The following is a 21,065-nucleotide window of genomic DNA, read 5'->3' as shown; positions in this document are numbered from 1 at the left end:
AATGCAGAGAATACCAAGTTATGGACCATTGGTCCAATAAGGCAACTTCCTATGTGGTTAAATATATTTGAGTCCATAAAACCTTTTCATGCTTGTATTGTGCTCTTTCCTATTGCTATGATCCACTTGTATAATTTTGCCTTACCCTAGAATTACAGAAGAAGGTGGTATTAAGGATAGCTGGGACTTTGGTTGGTTATAATTTTACATTAGCAAAGCAAAATGATGCTAACTATTTTTTTTAACATCTCTGGGTTTCCTTCTTCCACAGACGTATCAAAAAGCAGTCCGCCTCCTCCCAATTATTACGAGCTAATGGAATTCGACCCCTTGGCTCCCAGTGACAAAACAGAGTAAGTAATTTTGAGAATGACGAATTTACTGCTTGTCGATACACCAGATTTATAATACAATTCAGGGTGTTGGCAACTGAAGGTAAATGAGTGATTTGATTAAATTTGGCCAAAAAACCATTCTTGGAGGCACATTTGTTGTTTAATCAGGACTATTTGAAAAATATATTGTCGTTAGTAAAAATACATATTTAAGTAAATCCCTAGGGTTGGATCCAGAGTATCATTTCTGCTTGGTGAAAGGGACAGAGATCCAGCAGATTTCCGCAGGACAAGGTGGCAATTTTTTCAGGAAGCTGCAGGGGAAAGAATTGGCAGATATTGCCTCCCCCTCCTGCCTCTGCTGGGAGTGTCTTGTGATGGAAGTCCTACTAATAGGAACTCTGGATCCGAGCCATGGAAAAGTAATTACAAAGCTGAGAGCATGGATTCAAAGCTGGCTAAGCAGCGAGGGCCTCACAGATCTGAATTACGTGAAGTAAAACACTGAAAAAGCATTACATAGAAAATCCAAAAGAGAAGATAAACACGATGAGCAAAATCCACCATTGGGTGAGCGACCCTCCTAATCAGATTTTGCATGTGTGCAGGGGAGAGGATAGTGCATTCCCACTGCAGAAATGGAAGTCTGCTCTGCTCACACATTTTGAGCACGGGAAACAACCCAATTATCTCCCTCACACATTGAGATTATTTCTGTTACTAGGGAGCTTGTGGGCAGACTCATTGACCATTCATTTTTGCAGACATTCATTGAAGCTAAGTCCGTTGGGGTCAAAGAAAATTGTTTGAAAGGCTGGATGTGGGCTGCAGACCATGAGCTGGCCATTCTTGCCATGAGGAATTGGATACCATGGATAATGAAGCAAAATGAGTTTTAGGCTATGTGGGGTTCAGCCTCTAGCTCTCCTGTAATTGTTTTGTTGACTAATCCTTGTTATTCATGTCACAAAAGCGTGTTTTATCTTGTGCTTTTGATTTCAGACCTGTATATGAAGAAATTGATGCACACCTATTCAAAGCAAGTGTTAGAAACAACACCAGTTGTTAAAAGCAGAGGTCCAAGAGAACCAGTACTTTACCAGTACTAGAGACTATTTTGATCACTCAAAACCTGTCAGTTCTGTGACAAAGAATAGGAGGACAATTTTTGGAAGATGATTTGGATACGTCACACCGTTCATATGAAGAGATTCAAAACCTATCCTCCCTTAAGTGCATTACATTAAGTTCAGTTGATCGTTAAGAATGCAAGGTTCTACTTGTGCGTATACTTTGGACCAAAGTCTACAAATTCTATACAGCATGACCCCCCCCCTAAAAAAACCATTCTTTCTAGGGAGCAAAATACCCAAGACTGTAATTATAAAAGAAACTTTGCACTTAGAAAAATAAGGTACTTTTATTTCATGGTACATTCTGCTTAGTTATAAAAACAAACAACTTTTTCCATAGGTAGAACTACATAATGGAACTTGATTTAAGTCGATGTGCATCATTGTGCTAGAGGTCCAGGACCAAATCGAGGTTCAAGCTAGCCTTCAAGCTGTTATCTGGGATTTAGTGCTACATTTTGTGGGGGTGGACCTTACCCCTCTATCCTCTCAGTATAATCTTCCTGTAAAACTATTTGCTAACCAGGCACATAGTTTTGAAATCAGATGTTTCATAGCAAGTTTCTTGGTCTTCTGATGACTGGTCACTATAGCACTTTTCTCTAAATAGTTTATGTAATCCACTCATTGTATCAGACTTGCACAAGCTATTCCAAAGCAGAGGGGAACGTGAAAACAGTTTTACCTTGGTTTTTGAACAGCTTAGTTCTCTAACGTTTTGGCTTCCGAAAGCCGCAGACCTGGAAGTGAGTGTTCCGGTTTGCAAACTATTTTTGCCAATCAGAAGTTGCGCTTTGGTTTCTGAATGTTTGGAAGTCGAATAGACTTCTGGAACTGATTCCGTTTGACTTCCGAGGTACGACTGTAGTCTCATGAGGGTTTGCTGTAGTAGAAGTCTTGCTCCATTTCTGTCCTAACATTCTTTAAAGAGCTGCATGTGTGATGGGAAGCCACAAATGCTCTAGTTTTCATGGGCTTCATTGGGAGCAGCTAAACAAGGCACTAAGCAGATGGATGGGGGACAGCAAGAACATAAGCACACTCCTCTTTAAGGTATTTTGGAGCAACTCTGCCATTGTTTGTTACTGTAGCTGTTTTCCATATTAAGCAGGTACTATTAGCAACTAAAGTTATCTTTAAGCAGGTAAGGACAGTCACTTGGGTCATAGGATCATACAATGTAAAAGGGTGATGGGAGGAAGTGCCTTCTTTCTGATTTAAAGTAAAATATTTACTGCTCTGAGACTGTGACTGCCAAACCTATTTATAATGAATGTCATTACAATCAGCTGTTCAAATCAATGCTTGCTAACTGCAGATGGTACATTTTAAGTCTGATTGCTGTGTAGTATTTAATTATGTTTTACAATTCCTATGCTGTTTTTATACAATCCAAATAAAATGCGGTCAGAAACTAGCTAATGGGTGGTTTCAGTAGCTGCACAACTCTCCAGTTTAACACAGCTCTTTCCTATTTGGTTTTATAGCTTGCCTCCTGCATTTTATGTCAAATGTTTGCATGCCAGTGTTAAGTAAGGCATCACACCGTTGCTGCTTTATCTATCAGTTTATTTGCTCTGCAGCTATCCAGCTTTGAGCTGAAGTTTCTGTTGAGTCTTCACTGCATTTTGGAATCATACATTTAACATCACTGTCACTTGTAGTGTAGATATTTTGAAACTAGCCGATGTTTCTGTTGTCTGCCATGACCAATGCCTCTTCTGTCTTCTCCTGCCTGCCCCAAGGTACATCTATCTTTATTGGGAGTTCTATTCACATTGGCTAGGAATTTCACCCAACAAAATATACAGGGCACAGAAAATTCAGGTAAAACTGTTATCAACCCAAAGTGCCAGAATCCCTAGAAATATTCTGTCATTTGATCTTTATTTTTTAAAAGGTGCTTTCATGTACTTCAAAGCATAGCTGAAATACATGCAGGAAAAGTCCCTCTGCACCCTGATATGTAAACTATATTCAGAATAAATGTCCAAAACAGTCATGATTTTTTTTTTAAAAAAGGCAGAATAAATTTATTTATTTTAACTCCGCTTTTCACCATCTGGGTACCAATGCAGCTCTAAGGTTAGTACCAAAGTTTAATATGCTAACCTTCAATGTCACTTTAACAGAAGGGAATAGTAGGAGGAAAGAGTTACGGCTAGGAGGAAGGAAAAAAAAATAGGTCTAAAAATAATAATCAGGGAACTTATAAGAGGTGAATTCCTTTGATTCTGGGTTGGTTACAGATTCTTTTGAGTTCAGTTTATGAGAATAAGAACACAGATGACAAAGAACAGCTGAGTTTCAGCATAACATTTCATATGGCATCTGCACTTTGGTTACAAACCTTCACACAATTTACGGAAGAGGGCTACCTCTGATATATTGCAAACAGCTAAAGGAGTTTTAGTGGTGTCTAAAATTAAATTAGATTTGAAAATACCACCCGTCACATGCATTTTATAATTATTATTCATAATCATGGTTCCTGTGTGCAAAATTAAACGTCACATCTTCAAATCTATACGATTCAATAACTAAAACAGAACTTTTACAGTTTTTAAGTATCTTCCTACTGAGTTAAGCAATGTGCTTTTGCAGTCTGTAGATCACAATTATTGAATAGCAGAGGAATCTCCACTGCAGTGTCCGCCTGCTGTACTATTAGTTATAACCCGGGAGTGGCAGTTTCTGTCCTTCTTTTGCTTCAAAAAATGTGTAAGAAAGAGTGATCAAGTCAACATTGGCCATCCTTGGGTCTTCTGCAAATTCAGGATCAATGAAGAAAAATACCGGCATGTCCACTTCTTCGTGGGGATTAAGTCGTTGTTCTTCAAAACAAAAACACTGTAAATGTGGGGGAAAGAGGGTTTAGAATTGTTTCTGAAGTTTATATTAAGCCAACAATATATCCACAATCTAGTTTAAGGGGGAGGGGAACCTCTGTGCCTAGTTCAATTAAATGTGGCAAAATGCTATTTGTGATATTTTCCACCAAAGGACATGAAAAATCCATATACTATTCACTTTGCCACTGTCTTGTGAAAACTGTAATACCCGCTTTAATGCAAAGGGTAATATCCAGTGTTAGTCATACTCGTAGTACAGCAACTGAAATTAATGGACTAAACTCCATGAATTTCAATGAGTCTATGCTGACTATAACTTAAATGGAGATCACCCCAAGGATTTAACATGAAGCGTTGGCACCATTGACAGCGAATTAAACCATATTATATCCACACTTTGGGGGTGTGTGTGTTATATTTTGAACTATTCAAAATCACACAGGTTTACTTTGTCTTAGAAGATACAGCAGATATTAAAGAAAACAACTTTTTCTTTAATAGCTTTTTCAGAGCAAAGGGTGGCGCTAGATCCTGAGTCTGGAGGGTAAGTTTTCCTTGCACCAATGACAAGGAAAGTGGAGGGCATATACCTACATCTTGGATATTGCTGCTAACATGGATTAAAACAGAATCAGGCTTCAAAAGTAGGAGAGTTCAGTTAGCAGCAGCAGCAGTCCACTCTTAGCGCGTCATACTACACTTACTTGTATCTTGTTGAAATACTGCCCAGCTTCAAAAGGTACCACATTGTAGGTAGAGATTCCAATTATTGGTTTATCAGTGGGATTCTTTGCTTTATAAAATGCCAGTGCGGTCTCTCCTGGAACCACCTGTAAAAAGAAGTTGCTCTAGTGATCTTTCTTGCTTTCCCCTATGTCACTGCCAGCCAAATTGCATTATGGTGTGTAAGTTTATAAATGGCTAGTAGTCACAGTATTGCCTCTGAACCCAAGTTGCAGGTTGGGAGAATGCTGTTGCACTCAGGTTTTGCTTGTGGGCTTCCCATGGGCATTTGGGGGGGGGGGGCGGACTATGATAACACAGTGCTGGACTAGACAATCCCTTTGCTCGATCCAGCAGGGCTTTTCTTCAGTGTTTAGGTTTTTATATTGCTAAATTTGTACAGCTGATTCAAATTATGCTAATGCTAGGGTCGCCAACCTGATGCCTGCAAAGGGATTTACTGATGCCCCAGTTTTCTTCCTTTTTAAAAAGTAAGGATCCAGCCCTCCTATGCAAGTTAAGGGGGAAATGTGCAGGTCCCCTTTAAGCAATTTCTGTGAAATGAAAGTGTGGTGTAGCCACCTTGTAGATTTTTCCTGGGACTGGGGAATGCTCCCTGTTGCTACTAGACAGCAACAACATCAGTGTGCATGCTTGTACTTGTGTAAAGTCAATCTCCACAATCAGGCATGTTAAACATAAGGTTGTTGGGGATATCTCTCTAATTCTGTGTTATGCCATGTCCCCCACAGCTATTTTGTGACTGGTGCTCCTAGCACACTCTGAAAATTCAAAACATGCCCAGTGGTCCTAAAAGGTTGTCAACCCTTGCACTAACTCACCTGAAGTAGACAACACCTGTACATTCATCAGCATTCTGTGTTGGAATGCTAACAATGTTCCCGTCTAAAGTAGGTCTAAATCAAGAAACTGCCGAAAGCTCAAAGGAAAGCGAGTTTATTTCTCATGCAGATGTGGCACGGAGGGCAGATTTACATAAAAGTAAGGTCTCCAGCAAAGAGGGTGTCTCTACAGCATGCTGCTGTGCTCTTCCAACCAGGAACTCAGAGAAGTGCACTATGGCTCACTCAACGCCTCTGACTGATTCAATATGGCATAGCAGTTGGGGTCAAACTGAGATTGGGGAGACCCAGATTCAAACTCCCACTTGGCAAAGAAGCTCACTGGGTGACTTTTGGGGCAGTGTTGTTGTTTGGGGGTGGGGTGGGGCAAGGACAGAACACACACAGTGCCTTTTGCTTGGTGGAGAAAGGCAAACTAAATGTAGTAACTAAATAATAACTTGAAGTCCACAAGCTGATTCGGTAGCAGCAGCAGCAAGATGTTGCATTTCCCTACGCGTGGAAACACAAAAGGATAACTGTATCTGTGCTCAGAGCAAATAGGCAGCGTGGGGTTGTGAGCCTGTTTGCCAGGAGGTAATCTTTACCCATCACTGGCAATAGACTAACTGCATCCTTACCCTGTATAAGGGCCAATCAGAATTTAGCCTTTGATTTGTGCTGTTTAATGTTATTGTTTAATTTTGGTTTAGACTGCGTTTATTTCCCGCCTGGGACCTTTGGATGAGGATTATAAATATTTTCAACAAAATAAGTAAATCCAAAGCAGAGTATTTTCAAACATTAGCAATAACAGGGATATCACACCAACAGCAGCATTTGTGCAAACAGTATATCCTTTCCCCTCCTACTTTGCCCCATTTCAAATTAATTTTACTTTGGGGTGCGGATAGGTTCAGAATGGTAGGTTCAGAATTCTATGCAGATGAAAAACCACACCAACTTCTGACTCTTACAGGTGAACAACTGCTATACTGCAGTCTGTAGACCTTAATGCAGATTATAAAACAAGCAGCCTCTCATTATGATTACTGCAATTTAGTGTGGCTAGTTTACAACCCTTGCCCCTCTGTCTATCAATAAACCACAACACCCCCAGACATATATGAAACCCATCTCTACAAAATTTTAATAACTTACATATACTTCAGTCTGCTGAGGTCTGAAATTCCACTGAAGGCTTGCATGTACATCTGCATTGAAGGTAACCTTAATGATGCGATCTTTAACAGGTACCATTGTCTCAATCTCTCCTGAGCCATGGCCTGCCACCGCTGACCCTCCAAGTCCAGTAGCCTTAAAGGAAAAGAAGCTGTAATTAACAATAGCCTGATTAAAAACAAGAAATGGTATCTGAGGCAAGAATTAAACAGAAACAATCTCTTTCAAGAAAGCTTTCACAAGACAACCAACATAAAAGCTGCTACTTCTGTGTACAAAAGCTAGACAGGCAACAAACATGGCAAGAGTCCATTGCACCCAATTAAACTATCTGAAAAGACTTACTTCCTTACCCTTCAAGTGATTTCTAGGCATGTGCCACGTGGTACAGTTATTTGTCTAAATGCTTGCATGTTCAACTACGATTTGCTTTAAGATCTGCTTCAACTAAGTGCTGTTTTCAAGTAATACCCTCAACAGTGCTGGATAGGTGTTATAACAAGATCCCATATGTAGGTGTACTCTGTAAATGTGAGCAGTGTTTGAAACTCCCATTGTTCTAGGCATATTATGTGACAGGGCATTTCATTAGCGCGAGCAATATATGAGCTCTGGGCGCAGTACTTTTACCTAAGATTTCAGATTAAACTGCAGGGTGGAAGGAAAGAAGAAGCTTTTTCTGCCTCCTCACTTCCAGCCACTCTCTGAAGACCAGAGAAGAGACCCTCTTAAGACTATTGGGGGGGGGCAGGGGAAGGACTAGACAATGTGAAAAACGAACATATGATTTTAGCTGCAGTTCATTTTCAGCTCTGTATTCTTGTTATTAAAAAGGACGCCTAGACATTCCATTGTTGCACACATCACCTAGTTTAAGATGGCCATTTAGCTCCTAGCTTTCATATATCAGTTTCTAACACTACGTGGGCAATGACTGGTAGAATGCATTCTTCTTTATTTGTTATATGCTGTCTCACAGGCCCTTCCCCCATGCTTGGCTCCCCACAACGGAAATGGTGAAGTTTACCTGAAGAATAAGAAATCAAGATTACAAACTTTTTATAAGAGAAAGGAAATGGATTATTGAATATTTACAGACAAATTGTAAACAGATAAAAACATTAGCAGGATCATTGCCATAACCTGCAGTTTTATAATAGTATATACTTACAGTAGATAATTAAACGAGCAAGTTAAAACAAATTTGGATATGCAGAAGATATTGAAAAATAAATGTAAGGTACCCCAAAAAGAGGGGGGAAGGAAATCCAATTTTGAAGTGTCAAATTGATTGTAAAACTAATGAAAATGTATGAATTCGAAAAGTATAAATAAAAAACTAAAACTAAAATAAAATAGACAGGTGGCAGCCCCTGCTCATCCAGCCTGGGGGAGAGATCCAGCACACACAATCTTCAAACAAAGAGACATCCAGGGACCCTACTCATGCAAACAGTTGGATTTTGCAGATTTGCGAGTCAGGTAGAAAGCAGCAGCAGGTTGCACGCAGCTTGGCAAAGGAAGCAGCCCCGTCGCTCCCCTGACTCTGCAGCAGTCGCTTTCCTTCCTTCCCTGCATTTGGGCAACGCTGTCTCGCAGGGCTCCCCCCCCCCCGCCCCCCATGCTTGGCTTCCCACAACAACAACAACCCTGCGAGGCAGGGTTCTCTCCGAGAAGCGAGCCCCGAGGCGACCTCTCACCTGGCAGTAGAGGCGGTAAAGGGGCACGGCCGCGTAGGACATGCCCGCCACGCCCACGACGCCGGCCGCCAGGTACGTCAGCACCGTCTTGTTGCGGTGCCTCCAGTCCTCCTGCTGCCGCCGCCGGGCCCCCGCGAAGGGGTCTCCGCCGCTGCCCTTGGCGCGCCGCCCGCAGCAGGCCGCCGCCTCGCCGTTGCCATGGAGACGGAGCCAGGCCCGCCAGGGCCCGCATCCTCGCGCCGCGGGAGCCGCGAGGCAAGCCCAGCCCCGCGCGCAGCAGCCCATGCCCTTCCTCTTTTACTGCCCCGCCCCGTCCTGTCACGTGGACGCGTTCGGCATTCCTCTCTTCGCCGATACCGCCGCCGCCGCCTCTCTTCGCGCGCGCGAGGTCGTCAGGTTATCGCGAGAGCTCGGTCCCCAAGGTGGCGAACCCACAGCCGGGCGGCGCGCGCGCGACACTGTCGCTTGGAACGCCGCCTCCTCCGCTTGCGGGAATCGACTACGGCGGCCGCGGGGGGTAAGTCCGCGTTCTCGTTTACCTGCTCCCTCGGCGTCGCCCCGCCTCCTCGCAGGGCAGGGTCTAGCTCCGTTGATACGGCGTGAGGTTCTTGATCGCTGGGTCGTAGGTTCGAGACCCGCGTCCGGCAAAAGGTTCCTGCATTGCAAAGGGTTGGGCTAGATGACCCTGGTGCTCCCTTCCCACTCTACAATGCTGCGGATCCTGTGATTCTACGGACGGAGTAGTGAGAGAGCCTCAGGCTGTGGTTACGTGATACAAGCAAGCACACACAAGTTATATATATAATATACATACATATATATGTAAACAAGCACCTCTTAGTTTAGCTCAGTTGGTAGAGGGCGGGGCTGTTAGTACTTGCTGTAGAGATTCAGATAAGGTGTGCGAAAGGTTTTGAATTGCTATATGTAGACTTCTTAAGGAAAATCAGTCCTGGGTGCTCGCTGGAAGGACAGACTCCCTGGAAAAGACCCTGACGTTGGGAAAGATGGAGGGCACAAGGAGAAGGGGACGACAGAGGATGAGATGGTTGGACAGTGTTCTCGAAGCTACCAGCATGAGTTTGACCAAACTGCGGGAGGCAGTGGAAGACAGGAGTGCCTGGCGTGCTCTGGTCCATGGGGTCACAAAGAGTCGGACACGACTAAACGACTAAACAACAACAACTAGACTTCTTAAGCAGGGTACTGTTACAGTGGTACCTCTGGATGTGAACGGAATCTGTTCCGGAGCCCTGTTAGCATCCTGAGCAGAACACAACCCGCATGTGCACGGGTCACGATTCACCGCTTCTGTGCATGCGCGTGACGTCATTTTGAGCGTCTGCATGTACGAGCGGCGAAACCCAGAACGAACCCGTTCCATTACTTCCGGGTCGCCGCGGAACGCAACCTGAAAACGCTCAACCTGAAGCATCTTTAACCCGAGGTATGACTGTATAAGAATTTGGAGGTCTCAAATATAGAATAAATATTCATAAATGCACACATATCTAAATATATGAACCATGTGTCTGAAATAGAATGGGAAAGCAATCCTGAAGCCATTCTGACTCTCCCAATGACCTCAGATATTCCTCTGCAGTAAGGGGGGCAAATGGGGAAAGTCTTCCCATTGTCGTTTCACTTACAAATCCTGTCTTAAGGGCGTCTTTGTGTATGAATAGGGTGAGCCTGTGACCTCCATTCAGGAACTAAAGTATTAACCATCACAAAAGAATGGCCAGGCTGCCCAGGTAATGCAATCAGTGACCAGTATCAGGTATCCTGGCAGGCAGGATTTCTGCTGGAGACCACCTCCTTCTGTGGTGTATGTCTGATGTTTCGGGGGGGGGGTGTCTTGGGCTACAGGGTGGGCAATTTCAAAAGTCTGTATAAGGGCTTGTGCACCATTGATCAGGGTTCTCCTCCCTCCTGCATGTGGTGAGTGGGGACCCTGTTGCAACAGTTCCTTTAATAAAGATCAGGTTTACTAGCCGCTTTGCTTCTCAATATACTCTGGCTGGCCTCTGTTATTTTCTTCTGCCGATAGGGAACCTTCTTCAGGACTCTATACGGGCTCCGGAATACCCCATAAGGGAAAGGGAGCAGTTATAAGAAAAACAGTTCCAAATAAATTCTAAGCTCTTTGGGCCACAACTTATGAAACAATGATTCTGGAGGAGGCTGATAAAAGGTGTTTTATATGATAACTGAGCGGCAAATGCAGGTCTCCTACCACCTGAATATTCAGGGTGATATTCAGGCTATCCACTCCTGCAAAGCACTTCTCCTGCAGGCAAGATTTCCTCTTTGCTGTCTCCCAGTTGAAAACACATCATCTTTAAAAGGACTGAGATGCACGGTAGGACTAGACCTCAAGTGAGAATTTGGAAAAGGTGCGGCAGTGGCAGACAGTGAAAGTTAACTGGGTAGATGTAGCCACTTGGCAGCGGAAGCATCACTTTGCCCCAGCCAAACATAGAGAGCAAATTTGCAAAACAAATTACATCCAGTAACTATTTTTTTGTCAACGTTTGCAAAACGCTCAGAATGCATCCTTATTCTGTTTATCCTGTGGGTAACATAATATCTTCTAAAGTAGGTTGGATAATAATATTGAAAGTTTTGACATAAATCTATTTTTTAGGGGGGGGAAACAATTTGCTGCATTGTGAATAGAGGTACAAAGCCCCTGTAAGAATTGCATATTGCAACTGTTCGTAAATTTGCCATTGCTTTGCTCTCCCCCCCACCCCCCACTTCCAAAGGACTATTATGGGTCCTCATGAAATCAGTCGAACTATATACATCACATTGCATTTCCGGACTGCCCAAACAGATTAGGTAATTGGCTTATGTGTTCAGTTTGCTCTAACAAGCCAGGAGTGCTTCTTTCGGGCCCCTTCTGGGCTCTTGCAGGCCACTCCGAAACAGACAGGAGTTGAGATCTTCATAAAAAGTATTTAGCAATTACCTCGGTATATTTACTGGAACAGAGGAAATGGACCTGTTTATCTCTTGCTGCTTTTGCTTGCTCAACAGGCACTGAACTTATCGGAGGCTATCGAAAGCAATCTGAAGAAGCCTATGAAATTTTCATAAAGAGGATATTACCTTGGGGTGGGGAGAATGGCTGCAGTAGATAGTAAATAACTGCCTTTCATGCTATTGTGGTTGCCAGTACGGCTGCTAAAAACAACTTTATGTATTTGTATTCTCCCCACCACTTTTCATTATAGTTCCATGAATGCACATTAGGCAGAGTAAAGGGAGATCAGGCACGAAGCACACTTGCCTTTTATCTGAATTGCAATCCCTATGGCTCATACGCAGTAATGTTTTGTGAAAGAGCTCAGTGACAAAGAGCTCTTTTCCTGGTCACACCGCTAGTTGAGCAAGTGGGAAAAGCTTATCAACTTTCTTCCTGAACAGCTGATCGTTGATGGCCATTTCACATAATAGTTGTAGTTACTAGTATATCCCAGCATGAACATTGTGGCAGAAGACAAAATGTCAGCTTGCATTACGATGTTCTCAGGGTGTCCTATTATAACATAAATGATGTGGCTGTATTCATTCAGAACTCAGCCATAAGGGAGCAAATCCGAAAGCTGCGATTTATATATTGCTGGAAGTCTCTCTGGCATAGTTGTTGTTGTTGTTGTTTAGTCGTGTCCTACTCTTCGTGACCCCATGGACCAGAGCATGCCAGGCATTCCTATCTTCCACTGCCTCCCGCAGTTTGGTCAGACTCATGTTGGTAGCTTCAAGAACACTGTCCAACCATCTCGTCCTCTGTCGTCCTCTTCTCCTTGTGCCCTCAATCTTTCCCAGAATCAGGGTCTTTTCCAAGGAGTCTTCTCTTCTCATGAGGTGGCCAAAGTATTGGAGTCTCAGCTTCAGGATCTGTCCTTCCAGTGAGCACTCAGGGCTGATTTCCTTCAGAATGGATACGTTTGATCTTCTTGCAGTCCATGGGACTCTCAAGAGTCTCCTCCAACACCATAATTCAAAAGCATCAATTCTTTATGGTCCAGCTGTCACTTCCGTACATCATTACTGGGAAAACCATAGCTTTAACTATACGGACCTTTGTCGGCAAGGTGAGGTCTCTACTTTTTAAGATGCTATCTCGGTTTGTCATTGCTTTTCTCCCAAGAAGCAGGCGTCTTTTAATTTTGTGACTGTTGTCACCATCTGCAGTGATCATGGAACCCAAGAAAGTAAAATCTCTCACTGCCTCCATTTCTTCCCCTTCTATTTGCCAGGAGGTGATGGGCCCAGTGGCCACGATCTTTGTTTTTTTGATGTTGAGCTTCAAACCATATTTTGCGCTCTCCTCTTTCAACCTCATTAAAAGGTTCTTTAATTCCTCCTCGCTTTCTGCCATCAAGGTTGTGTCATCTGCATATCTGAGGTTGTTAATATTTCTTCCTGGCATTATTTTATGGTAAAACTGATAGCAAAATATTTTGTGTTTCATGTGCTTAATGTTTGTTTCTACCTGCTAACTCGTACAATCAAATCGCCATTCATTATTGGCCTCTTTCTTAATGTTGATTGCTTATTGGAGACTTGATTTTAGACGTCAGTGGCAAAGACGTGGTTGTTGTGGCTAATGAATGGTTGGCTTTAGATATTTAACTTTAAACATGGATCATAATGGCCGCAGATTGAACCACATGAGAAATTTTCCCTCGCAATAACCCTGTGATGTGCACCTCTATGTTGTTCCCATTTTACAGACTCAAACCCCCATGTCTTCAGAGTTTAAACATCTACAGGATACATTGGCTCCCTAATGCTAGCATGTTATTGAAGTGCCCTGCTAATTAATTAATTACATATTCCACTTTTTAAAGCTGAAACTTGACACCTTTAATCTGAAAATTACAGGATTTTCGGTTGGGCATTCTTCCAGCAAGGATTCTTAGGATTGTGGGCTTACTGTGAGAGTCATATTAAAGCTATTCATTGCTAGGCATGCATTGCCTTTCAGCTCATAGAGACAATTTCCTGTTGCATAATAGCAGAGTCCTTGGAGAAAATCTGTATATTTTAACCCCTACATTTTCAACAGAGCTGTTGACATAATTGCAAACAGCATCAGCAACCAGCCACGTGTCTTCACTCATTGGCAGAGCTGAAGAAGCAGAAAGTAAAACATTTTTTTTAAAAGATTTATTCAAGCCTATAAGGGAGCAAAATGGCCATAGACATTGGCATGATCCCACTGCAACTCTTCACCCCTCCATTTTCTCTCACCTTGCCTTAGCCTTTCCATCACCGTTTCTCTCTAGCAATCAGGGAATGGCTTACAGCAAAAGCCATTCGTTTTTTTTCCCCAGAAGAACTTTTCTGAAACAGCTTATTGCCGGGAGGGGTGGGTACCTAAAGAAAGCAAAGTGAATTTGTTCCTGCTGAATTTGTTCCTGCTGTAATAATAAAATCTCTCCCCTCACCCTTTGAAATCAAAAGAGAAGTAGAAGTGTGACAAGCTCATCAGTTTATTATCTTTTCCTGAAAAGTGGATAATTAGCTGCTGTCTTTCTCATTTGTGAATTGTAGTCTTGTATTGCATCAGATAGTAGGACGTGAGTGGTGCTGTGGTCTAAACCACAGAGCCTAGGGCTTGCTGATCCGAAGGTCGGTGGTTCGAATCCCTGCAACGGGGTGAGCTCCTGTTGCTCGGTCCCTGCTCCTGCCAACATAGCAGTTTGAAAGCACGTCAAAGTGCAAGTAGATAAATAGGTACCGCTCCGGCTGGAAGGTAAACGGCGTTTCCGTGCACTGCTCTGGTTCGCCAGAAGCGGCTTAGTCATGCTGGCCACATTACCTGGAAGCTGTCTGCGGACAAACGCCGGCTCCCTCGGCAAGGGGGCGCCTCAACCCCAGAGTTGTCCACAACTGGACTTAACGGTCAGGGGTCCATTTACCAGATACGGTGGTATCTCAGGTTTGATTTCCTCCCCTTCTTTTATCAGCATTACACTTCTGCTAATGCAGACAAGTATATCAGATCCTCTTGTCTCTATATTCACACAAGGCACTAGGAATTGGTGGCAGCCATCTGTGTCCAAACAAAGCTCTGTTAATTTCCCTTAATTTTTGACCTAGCATTGTCCGTACAGTGGTACCTCGGGTTACATACACTTCAGGTTACAGACTCCGCTAACCCAGAAATAGTACCTCGGGTTAAGAACTTTGCTTCAGGATGAGAACAGAAATCGCGCGGCAGCGGAAGGCCCCATTAGCTATAGTAGTGCTTCAGGTTAAGAACAGATTCAGGTTAAGAACGGACCTCTGGAACGAATTAAGTTCTTAACCCGAGGCACCACTGCACATCTTTTCACTGTGCAATTGCCAGCTGTATACATACGGCTTTCTCTGTCTCCTTGTCCTGTCTCTTCCTATTGTACAGATTTGAGGTGTTTTCTTAATCCCCTTTCAGCCAAGGAATGCTGACCTAGTTTTCTCTATCCTTCTTGAATAATTAAAATCCACAAGCAGTTTGATCATTCCGGTAGACAGAATTAAACTCCTTGTTGTATGCTTGCTGTCACTATTGTATAAATAGCAGTGGGGAATTTTTTTCTTTCTCTTGCAGTAGCGAGGCTGTTCTGTGATTTCCAGTACCTTTTCATCAAGGCCAGCCTAACACATTGTGCTGCCTTAGTTGAAATACAAGATTCCACCCACCCCCCACTTCAATTCTATGTACAAAAGCTGTTCGGGTTGGCAGTAGAACCTTTTCTTCAGCTCTGGCGATGGGACATCCTCCACAGCCTTTGAAATTAGCCAGGCGCCAGGGGCATTTTGATCCTGGCTATCGGCCACTTGTGACCAAGTGAAGATGCCTGGGCAACAGCATGGCGCCTGATGTATCCACCACATGGAGGTGCAAGCCTGGGGAATCCTTGGATCGTGACTGTTTTCACCCGCTAGCAACACATCCTGTAGAATTCTATCCTTAATATCTTATCTGCACAATCAGAATGAATTTCAGGAACCAAGAAGTTGTATTGTCAAATGCGGCTTTCGAGCTGTCTAACCCCCAAATGGCAATTAGGCATTTCGTTTTGGTGACTGTAACCCTGGTTTAAGGAGCCATTTCGCACCTACCGTATTTTTCGCTCTATAAGACGCACCAGACCACAAGACGCACCTAGTTTTTGGAGGAGGAAAACAAGGAAAAAAATATTCTGAATCTCAGAAGCCAGAACAGCAAGAGGGATCGCTGTGCAGTGAAAGCAGCAATCCCTCTTGCTGTTCTGGCTTCTTAAGCAGAGCGCCCCTCGCGCGGGGCAGCAGGCTGCTATCCGCAGCCTAGGCAGCCCTGGGGGAACTCTTCTGAAGGCTGGTAGCGGGAGAAGGGCTTTTCTTCCCACCGCCAGCCTTCAGAACAGCCTTCTGAATGTTGGCGGTGGGGAGGAAAACCTTCCTCCCACCGCAAGTCTTCAAGACAGGTCCGGGAACAGAGGAGAAGGCGCGCTGCGCTTCCCCGCTGTCCCCGGAGATTTCCCTATGGGCTTTCGTCTTGCGAAGCAAGCCCATAGGGAAATTCGTCTTGCGAAGCCACTAAAAAATTGGAAAACCCTTTCGTCTTGCGAGGCATTCGTCTTGCGGGGCACCACTGTATTGGAAGACACAAGATCTACCCACCCTGGAAGAATGGCAGATGAAAGTGATAGACTATATGGAATTGGCGGAAATGACTGGCAGAATCCGAGACCAGGGAGAAGAGTCGGTGGAAGAAGATTGGAAGAAATTTAAGGACTATTTACAGAAACACTGCAAAATTAATGAATGTTAAAATGATGTCGGAATGAAATGAAGCGGTTTTAGCAACAATGTTAAAAAGGAGTATGTAAAAATGGCTTGTTAATAGATGAAAATATAAGGCTATAATATGTTAAGATAAAGAACTAAGATAAAAACAAAGAGGGAAAGGATTTGCTGAATTAACCATTCGAAATGGAATACAAAAAAGGGAGGTGAGAGGAGGTTAGGGAAACAAGTAAATGAAAGGCAAGACATTGAAAGATGGATTTTTTTTAACCGTTTCTTTTTTCTTTTTTTTCTATTCTGTATTTTGTATTTTTTGTTTTCTTTTTTCTATTTTCTTATCATCTTTGTAACTTTTTTTTGAAACTTTAATAAAATATCATTAAAAAAAAAAAGAAAAACGTTTTTGTTATACAGATGTGCTCCCAATTGGAACTAGGCCCAGCGGGTCACATTAAAAAGCCCAGTCTGTCTTGGTCCCCCCCCCCTTATGTACATCATTTCCACCTTATTGATGTCCCTATCTAAGTCCAGTGGTTTTTTTTAATTGCAAAACCCTTGCAATACACATCCTTTAAACTTCACATAAGATGAGCTCCAGGCTATGCTCATGGCTTTCGGATTTGAGGGGTATCTGACATTGCACAGTAGCAGCCCTATCTGTAGATTATATTTTTTATTGTTTGAGTTCATACAAGGATGTGCAAACATTACTGATATCCTGGTCTTTCCAATGAGTGGCTCTTGTCCAGGTTTGTTTATTGTCTTACGTTAGATGTTGTGAGGATCCTATGCCCTTGTTGTTTTTATTTTGATTATATATTTTTTATTGTTTATTGTTGTTTTTATTTTGATTATATATTTTATGGTTTTATATTTTGATTTTATTCTATGAACCGCCCTGAGACCTCTGGGTATAGGGAAGTATATAAATAATAATAATAATAATAATGTGCTCAGTTGTACTTTTGCAAGTGGTGCATCTTAACCATATTTGAAATTGAACTCCAGCTTGAACTGGGGCCATTGATTCTTGTATCATTTGTTCTTGAATTTAAAGAATTGTAGAATTGTAGATGGGTAGCCGCGTTGGTCTGACGCAGTAGAAATAGATAAGATAAATAAATAAATAAATTGTCCAGTAGCGCCTTAGAGACCAACTAAGTTTGTTCTTGGTATGAGCTTTCGTGTTCATGTGTATCTGAAGAAGTGTGCATGCACACGAAAGCTCATACCAAGAACAAACTTAGTTGGTCTCTAAGGTGCTACTGGACAATTTTTTTAATTGTTAAAATATATTTCTAGTAGAATTGTAGAGTTGGAAGGGACCACGGGAGTCACTAATTCTGCCCCCCGCAATGGAGGAAACCTTTGCCCAGCATGGGGCTCTGTGATTAAGAGTTTCATGCTCTGCTTTCTGAGATTTTTTCTTCCAGCATTCTCCTTTTGGAGTGGGACTAAGTCAAGCACTGCTGCAGGAATTCCCTGTCATGTAAGAGGCTGAATGAAAGCAAAGTTTTCGTCCAGCGTTTGGTAAGGGTTGCATGCAACCAAGTTGTCCCAGGACTTCTGCCTGAACAGTGGAAACTGATTTAGAGGGGGTGCGAGAAGTGGGAGAGGAAGTCCTGTTGCACAAGCCGTTGTCGTGCTATATGTGTTCTCCCTAGCAGAGAGCACGTGTTGCGGTGGGAGATACAAGCCACCCCAGTGTTGCTGGGCAGATTTGCGGAGTGACCCAGGCAGTGAATTGGTTGATTGGGTCGCTGGGGAGAATTGCTTGTTGACAATTTTGAAGGAGGGGTCAGAGGTTTTCAGTATTGGTCGCCCAACTTTGGGCATCCTCTTGGCCGCTTGCACTGGATCACCCGCCCACCCTCCCTGTATTGGGGGGGTTGTTCGCTTGACCTTGCTATGCCTGTCATGGGGTCGTCTGCTTTGAGGCAGGTGCCTGGTAGGAATTTTGTCCATTTGGCTGATTGTCTGGTGCCATTTGGTTTTTGCCTACTGCATAGCAAATCATCACAACTTGTAAGGTTGGCAGTTAGGCATTGGTTCAAATTGGTTGGTGGGGGGGGGTAAGTGCCTACCCCTAAAATGGTGGTGCGGAAAGGGAATTCCGTTAAAGGAATCCAGGGGCTTGCCATTCTTTTCGTCCTTGTCCCTGGCATCGGACTTGGGCCATGCAAGCCACCAGGAGCATGAGGGTGAGAAGTGAGGGACTGAGGCTCAGCTTCATTTTCTCCCCAAAATTGTTTCCCTCACTGGCTTCCGCTGGAATCTGGAAGTAAGTTCTGTCCCTGGCCAAGGACAGATAGTTGGAACCCATGGCTAAGCAACCACTCACTTGTGTGTATTTAAATAAAGTTGTGGCCAAAATCGTGCCAAAAACCCAAACCAAAATTGATGTGTGATGTGTGAATTATTGGGGGGTGGCTTGGGGACCTCGAAACGCAACAACTTTGTTGGATGCAATCCTCGGTGCCATTTCCTTGAAAAGCCTTGGACCGAGACGTTCAGAAGTGACATCGATATATAAAACATCTCTTCATCCTCTTTGTTCCCAGGGTAGAATTTCTGAACCTGATGGAGAAGTTCAGCTTGCATAGCAACACAGACTCTGTGAGGAATTCCCCGACACAACTCCTAGCTGGTGAGCTGCTGGTTATATATATTTTCTTTGTGCAGCGTAGAATATGTTTGGTGGCCTGGTGGCCTCCATTAATATTTCAGGTTGGTAGGAATGCTTGCATGAATTGGACGGTAGACCCTTAACCCAGATTTTACGTGTGGCTTGATGTTTGATGGACAGAAAAGACACCTCTGTTCAATCGATCCTTCCTTGAAAATCAGTTGAGCAAGAGAGAAGTGTGGCAATGCCCCCTAGGGGCTCATTTCACACATTACAAAGCAGTGTCTTGGTCTTCATTGGTTTGTAACAGCATAAAGTCCCTTGCTTGTACAGTGGTACCTCGGGTTAAATACTTAATTCGTTCTGGAGGTCCGTTCTTAACCTGAAACTGTTCTTAACCTGAAGCACCACTTTAGGTAATGGGGCCTCCTGCTGCCGCCGGAGCACGATTTCTGTTCTCATCCTGATCAAAGTTCTTAACCTGAACCACTATTTCTGGGTTAGCGGAGTCTGTAACGTGAAGCGTATGTAACCTGAAGCGTATGTAACCTGAGGTACCACTGTAATTTGGGAACACTCTGAGCTGCATAAGTAGTTACTATACAAGGCAATTGCCACTAAATACAAGGTGTGACTGAAATGTTCGGCGAATGGTCACAGAAATCTGACAGCGAGAAATATTCAGACATAGAGTCGGCATCGGAATCCCACAAAATGCGCACTGTTGTGTACGGAGATGAAGCCGTAACTCAAAAGACAACGTATGAGTGGTTTAAGCGTTTCCGAGAAGGGTGGCAAGCCATCAAAGATGATCCTCAGTCTGGCAGGCCATCGATGAGCAGAATGGCGGCAAATGTCGACAGAGTTTTATGAGTTATTGATGCAGAATTGGTGTTTGTCCGTCAGAATGATGGCAGAAGAATTGCATATTCCCCGTGGAATCGTTACTGAGGTTACTGAGTTGTCCCACCCTCCATATTCTCCCAATCTGGCCCCACCGGATTTCTTCTTTTCCCCCAAACTGAAATCTGCAAAGAAAGGGCACAGATTTTCCAACATTTCACATGTCCAAGCTGCTGTGACGAGGGAACTGAAAGCAGTACGAAAAGAGGATTTCTCCAGAGGTTTACAACAGTTCTATGAACGTTGTCAATGGTACATTGTATCAGAGGGGGGCCTACTTTGAAGGCCTGTAAAGCATGTGTATTTGAATATTTCTCACTGTCCGATTTCTGTGACCATTCACCGAACTTTCCAGTCACACCTTATGAATAGCAAATGGAGGTGAACACCAGCAAGCCAACTGCTCAGTATTAGTCTGGCCCCAAGAAACCTGTTTGGCTCCTCTTTCATTAGTTTTGATCACCTGTGTTGCAAATTGCAGATTCAAGGTTTCCAGAAGGTAACTGAGGATATACAGTGGTATCTTGGTTCTGAAACTTAATCCGTTACGGAAATCTGTTCCAAAACCAAAGCGTTCCAAAACCAAGGCGCGCTCTTCCACAGACAGTAATGCAAAACAGATTAATCTGCTCCATACTTTTAAAAACAACCTCTAAAACAGCAATTTAACATGAATTTTACTATCTAATGAGACCATGGATCCATAGAATGAAAGCAATAATAACGTACTGCACTATAAAACATATACAGGCATACCTCTTGTTACATCAGTCTCCAGTTGCATTTTTTCAGGATACGAACACGGCAAACCTGGAAGTGTACACTTCCGGGTTTCATCCCGCACGCATGCACAGAAGCACTCTGCATGTCTTGCGCATGTGCAGAAGTGTTCTGTGCATCTTGCGCGTGTGTAGAATTGCTCTTTCGCACCGTGCGCATGCGCAGAAGCGGCACTCTAGTTGAAGACTTTTCGGGGTGTGA

The 21,065-nt window shown here is 43.4% G+C and overlaps 3 protein-coding genes across 4 annotated transcripts in view; 2 read left to right on the top strand and 1 right to left on the bottom strand.

Moving 5' to 3' along the window:
• The window catches only part of TOM1L1 (target of myb1 like 1 membrane trafficking protein), a 56,220-nt gene extending 53,293 nt beyond the window's left edge, over positions 1 to 2,927 (top strand). Inside the window, exons 14-15 of the mRNA XM_083598723.1 lie at positions 272 to 353; positions 1,338 to 2,927. Of these exons, the coding sequence (XP_083454849.1) occupies positions 272 to 353; positions 1,338 to 1,404 (149 nt within the window). The 3' untranslated portion in view covers positions 1,405 to 2,927. The remainder of the gene's footprint in view (positions 1 to 271; positions 354 to 1,337) is intronic.
• Positions 2,928 to 3,020: 93 nt separating this feature from the next.
• Positions 3,021 to 9,052, bottom strand: COX11 (cytochrome c oxidase copper chaperone COX11; the record flags this gene model as incomplete). The annotated part of the gene is made up of 4 exons (XM_083598994.1): positions 3,021 to 4,318; positions 5,025 to 5,150; positions 7,047 to 7,202; positions 8,768 to 9,052. The coding sequence occupies 4 exons, from the start codon at positions 9,050 to 9,052 to the stop codon at positions 4,136 to 4,138; spliced, it is 750 nt and encodes a 249-aa protein (XP_083455120.1). The 3' UTR covers positions 3,021 to 4,135.
• Positions 9,053 to 9,164: 112 nt separating this feature from the next.
• STXBP4 (syntaxin binding protein 4) overlaps positions 9,165 to 21,065 on the top strand; it is a 151,652-nt gene continuing 139,751 nt past the window's right edge. Inside the window, exons 1-2 of one of the 2 annotated variants that reach the window (XM_083598760.1) lie at positions 9,165 to 9,284; positions 19,117 to 19,202. In XM_083598760.1, coding sequence (XP_083454886.1) covers positions 19,136 to 19,202 — 67 coding nt within the window. In that variant the 5' untranslated portion in view covers positions 9,165 to 9,284; positions 19,117 to 19,135. The remainder of the gene's footprint in view (positions 9,285 to 19,116; positions 19,203 to 21,065) is intronic. The other variant, XM_083598761.1, reaches the window with a different exon arrangement.

This window comes from Podarcis filfolensis (genome assembly GCF_964270895.1).
Source record: "Podarcis filfolensis genome assembly, chromosome: 2".
Classification (NCBI taxonomy): Eukaryota; Metazoa; Chordata; class Lepidosauria; order Squamata; family Lacertidae; genus Podarcis; species Podarcis filfolensis.
Note: the sequence above shows the minus strand (reverse complement) of the source record. Positions and strands in the feature narration are given on the sequence as shown.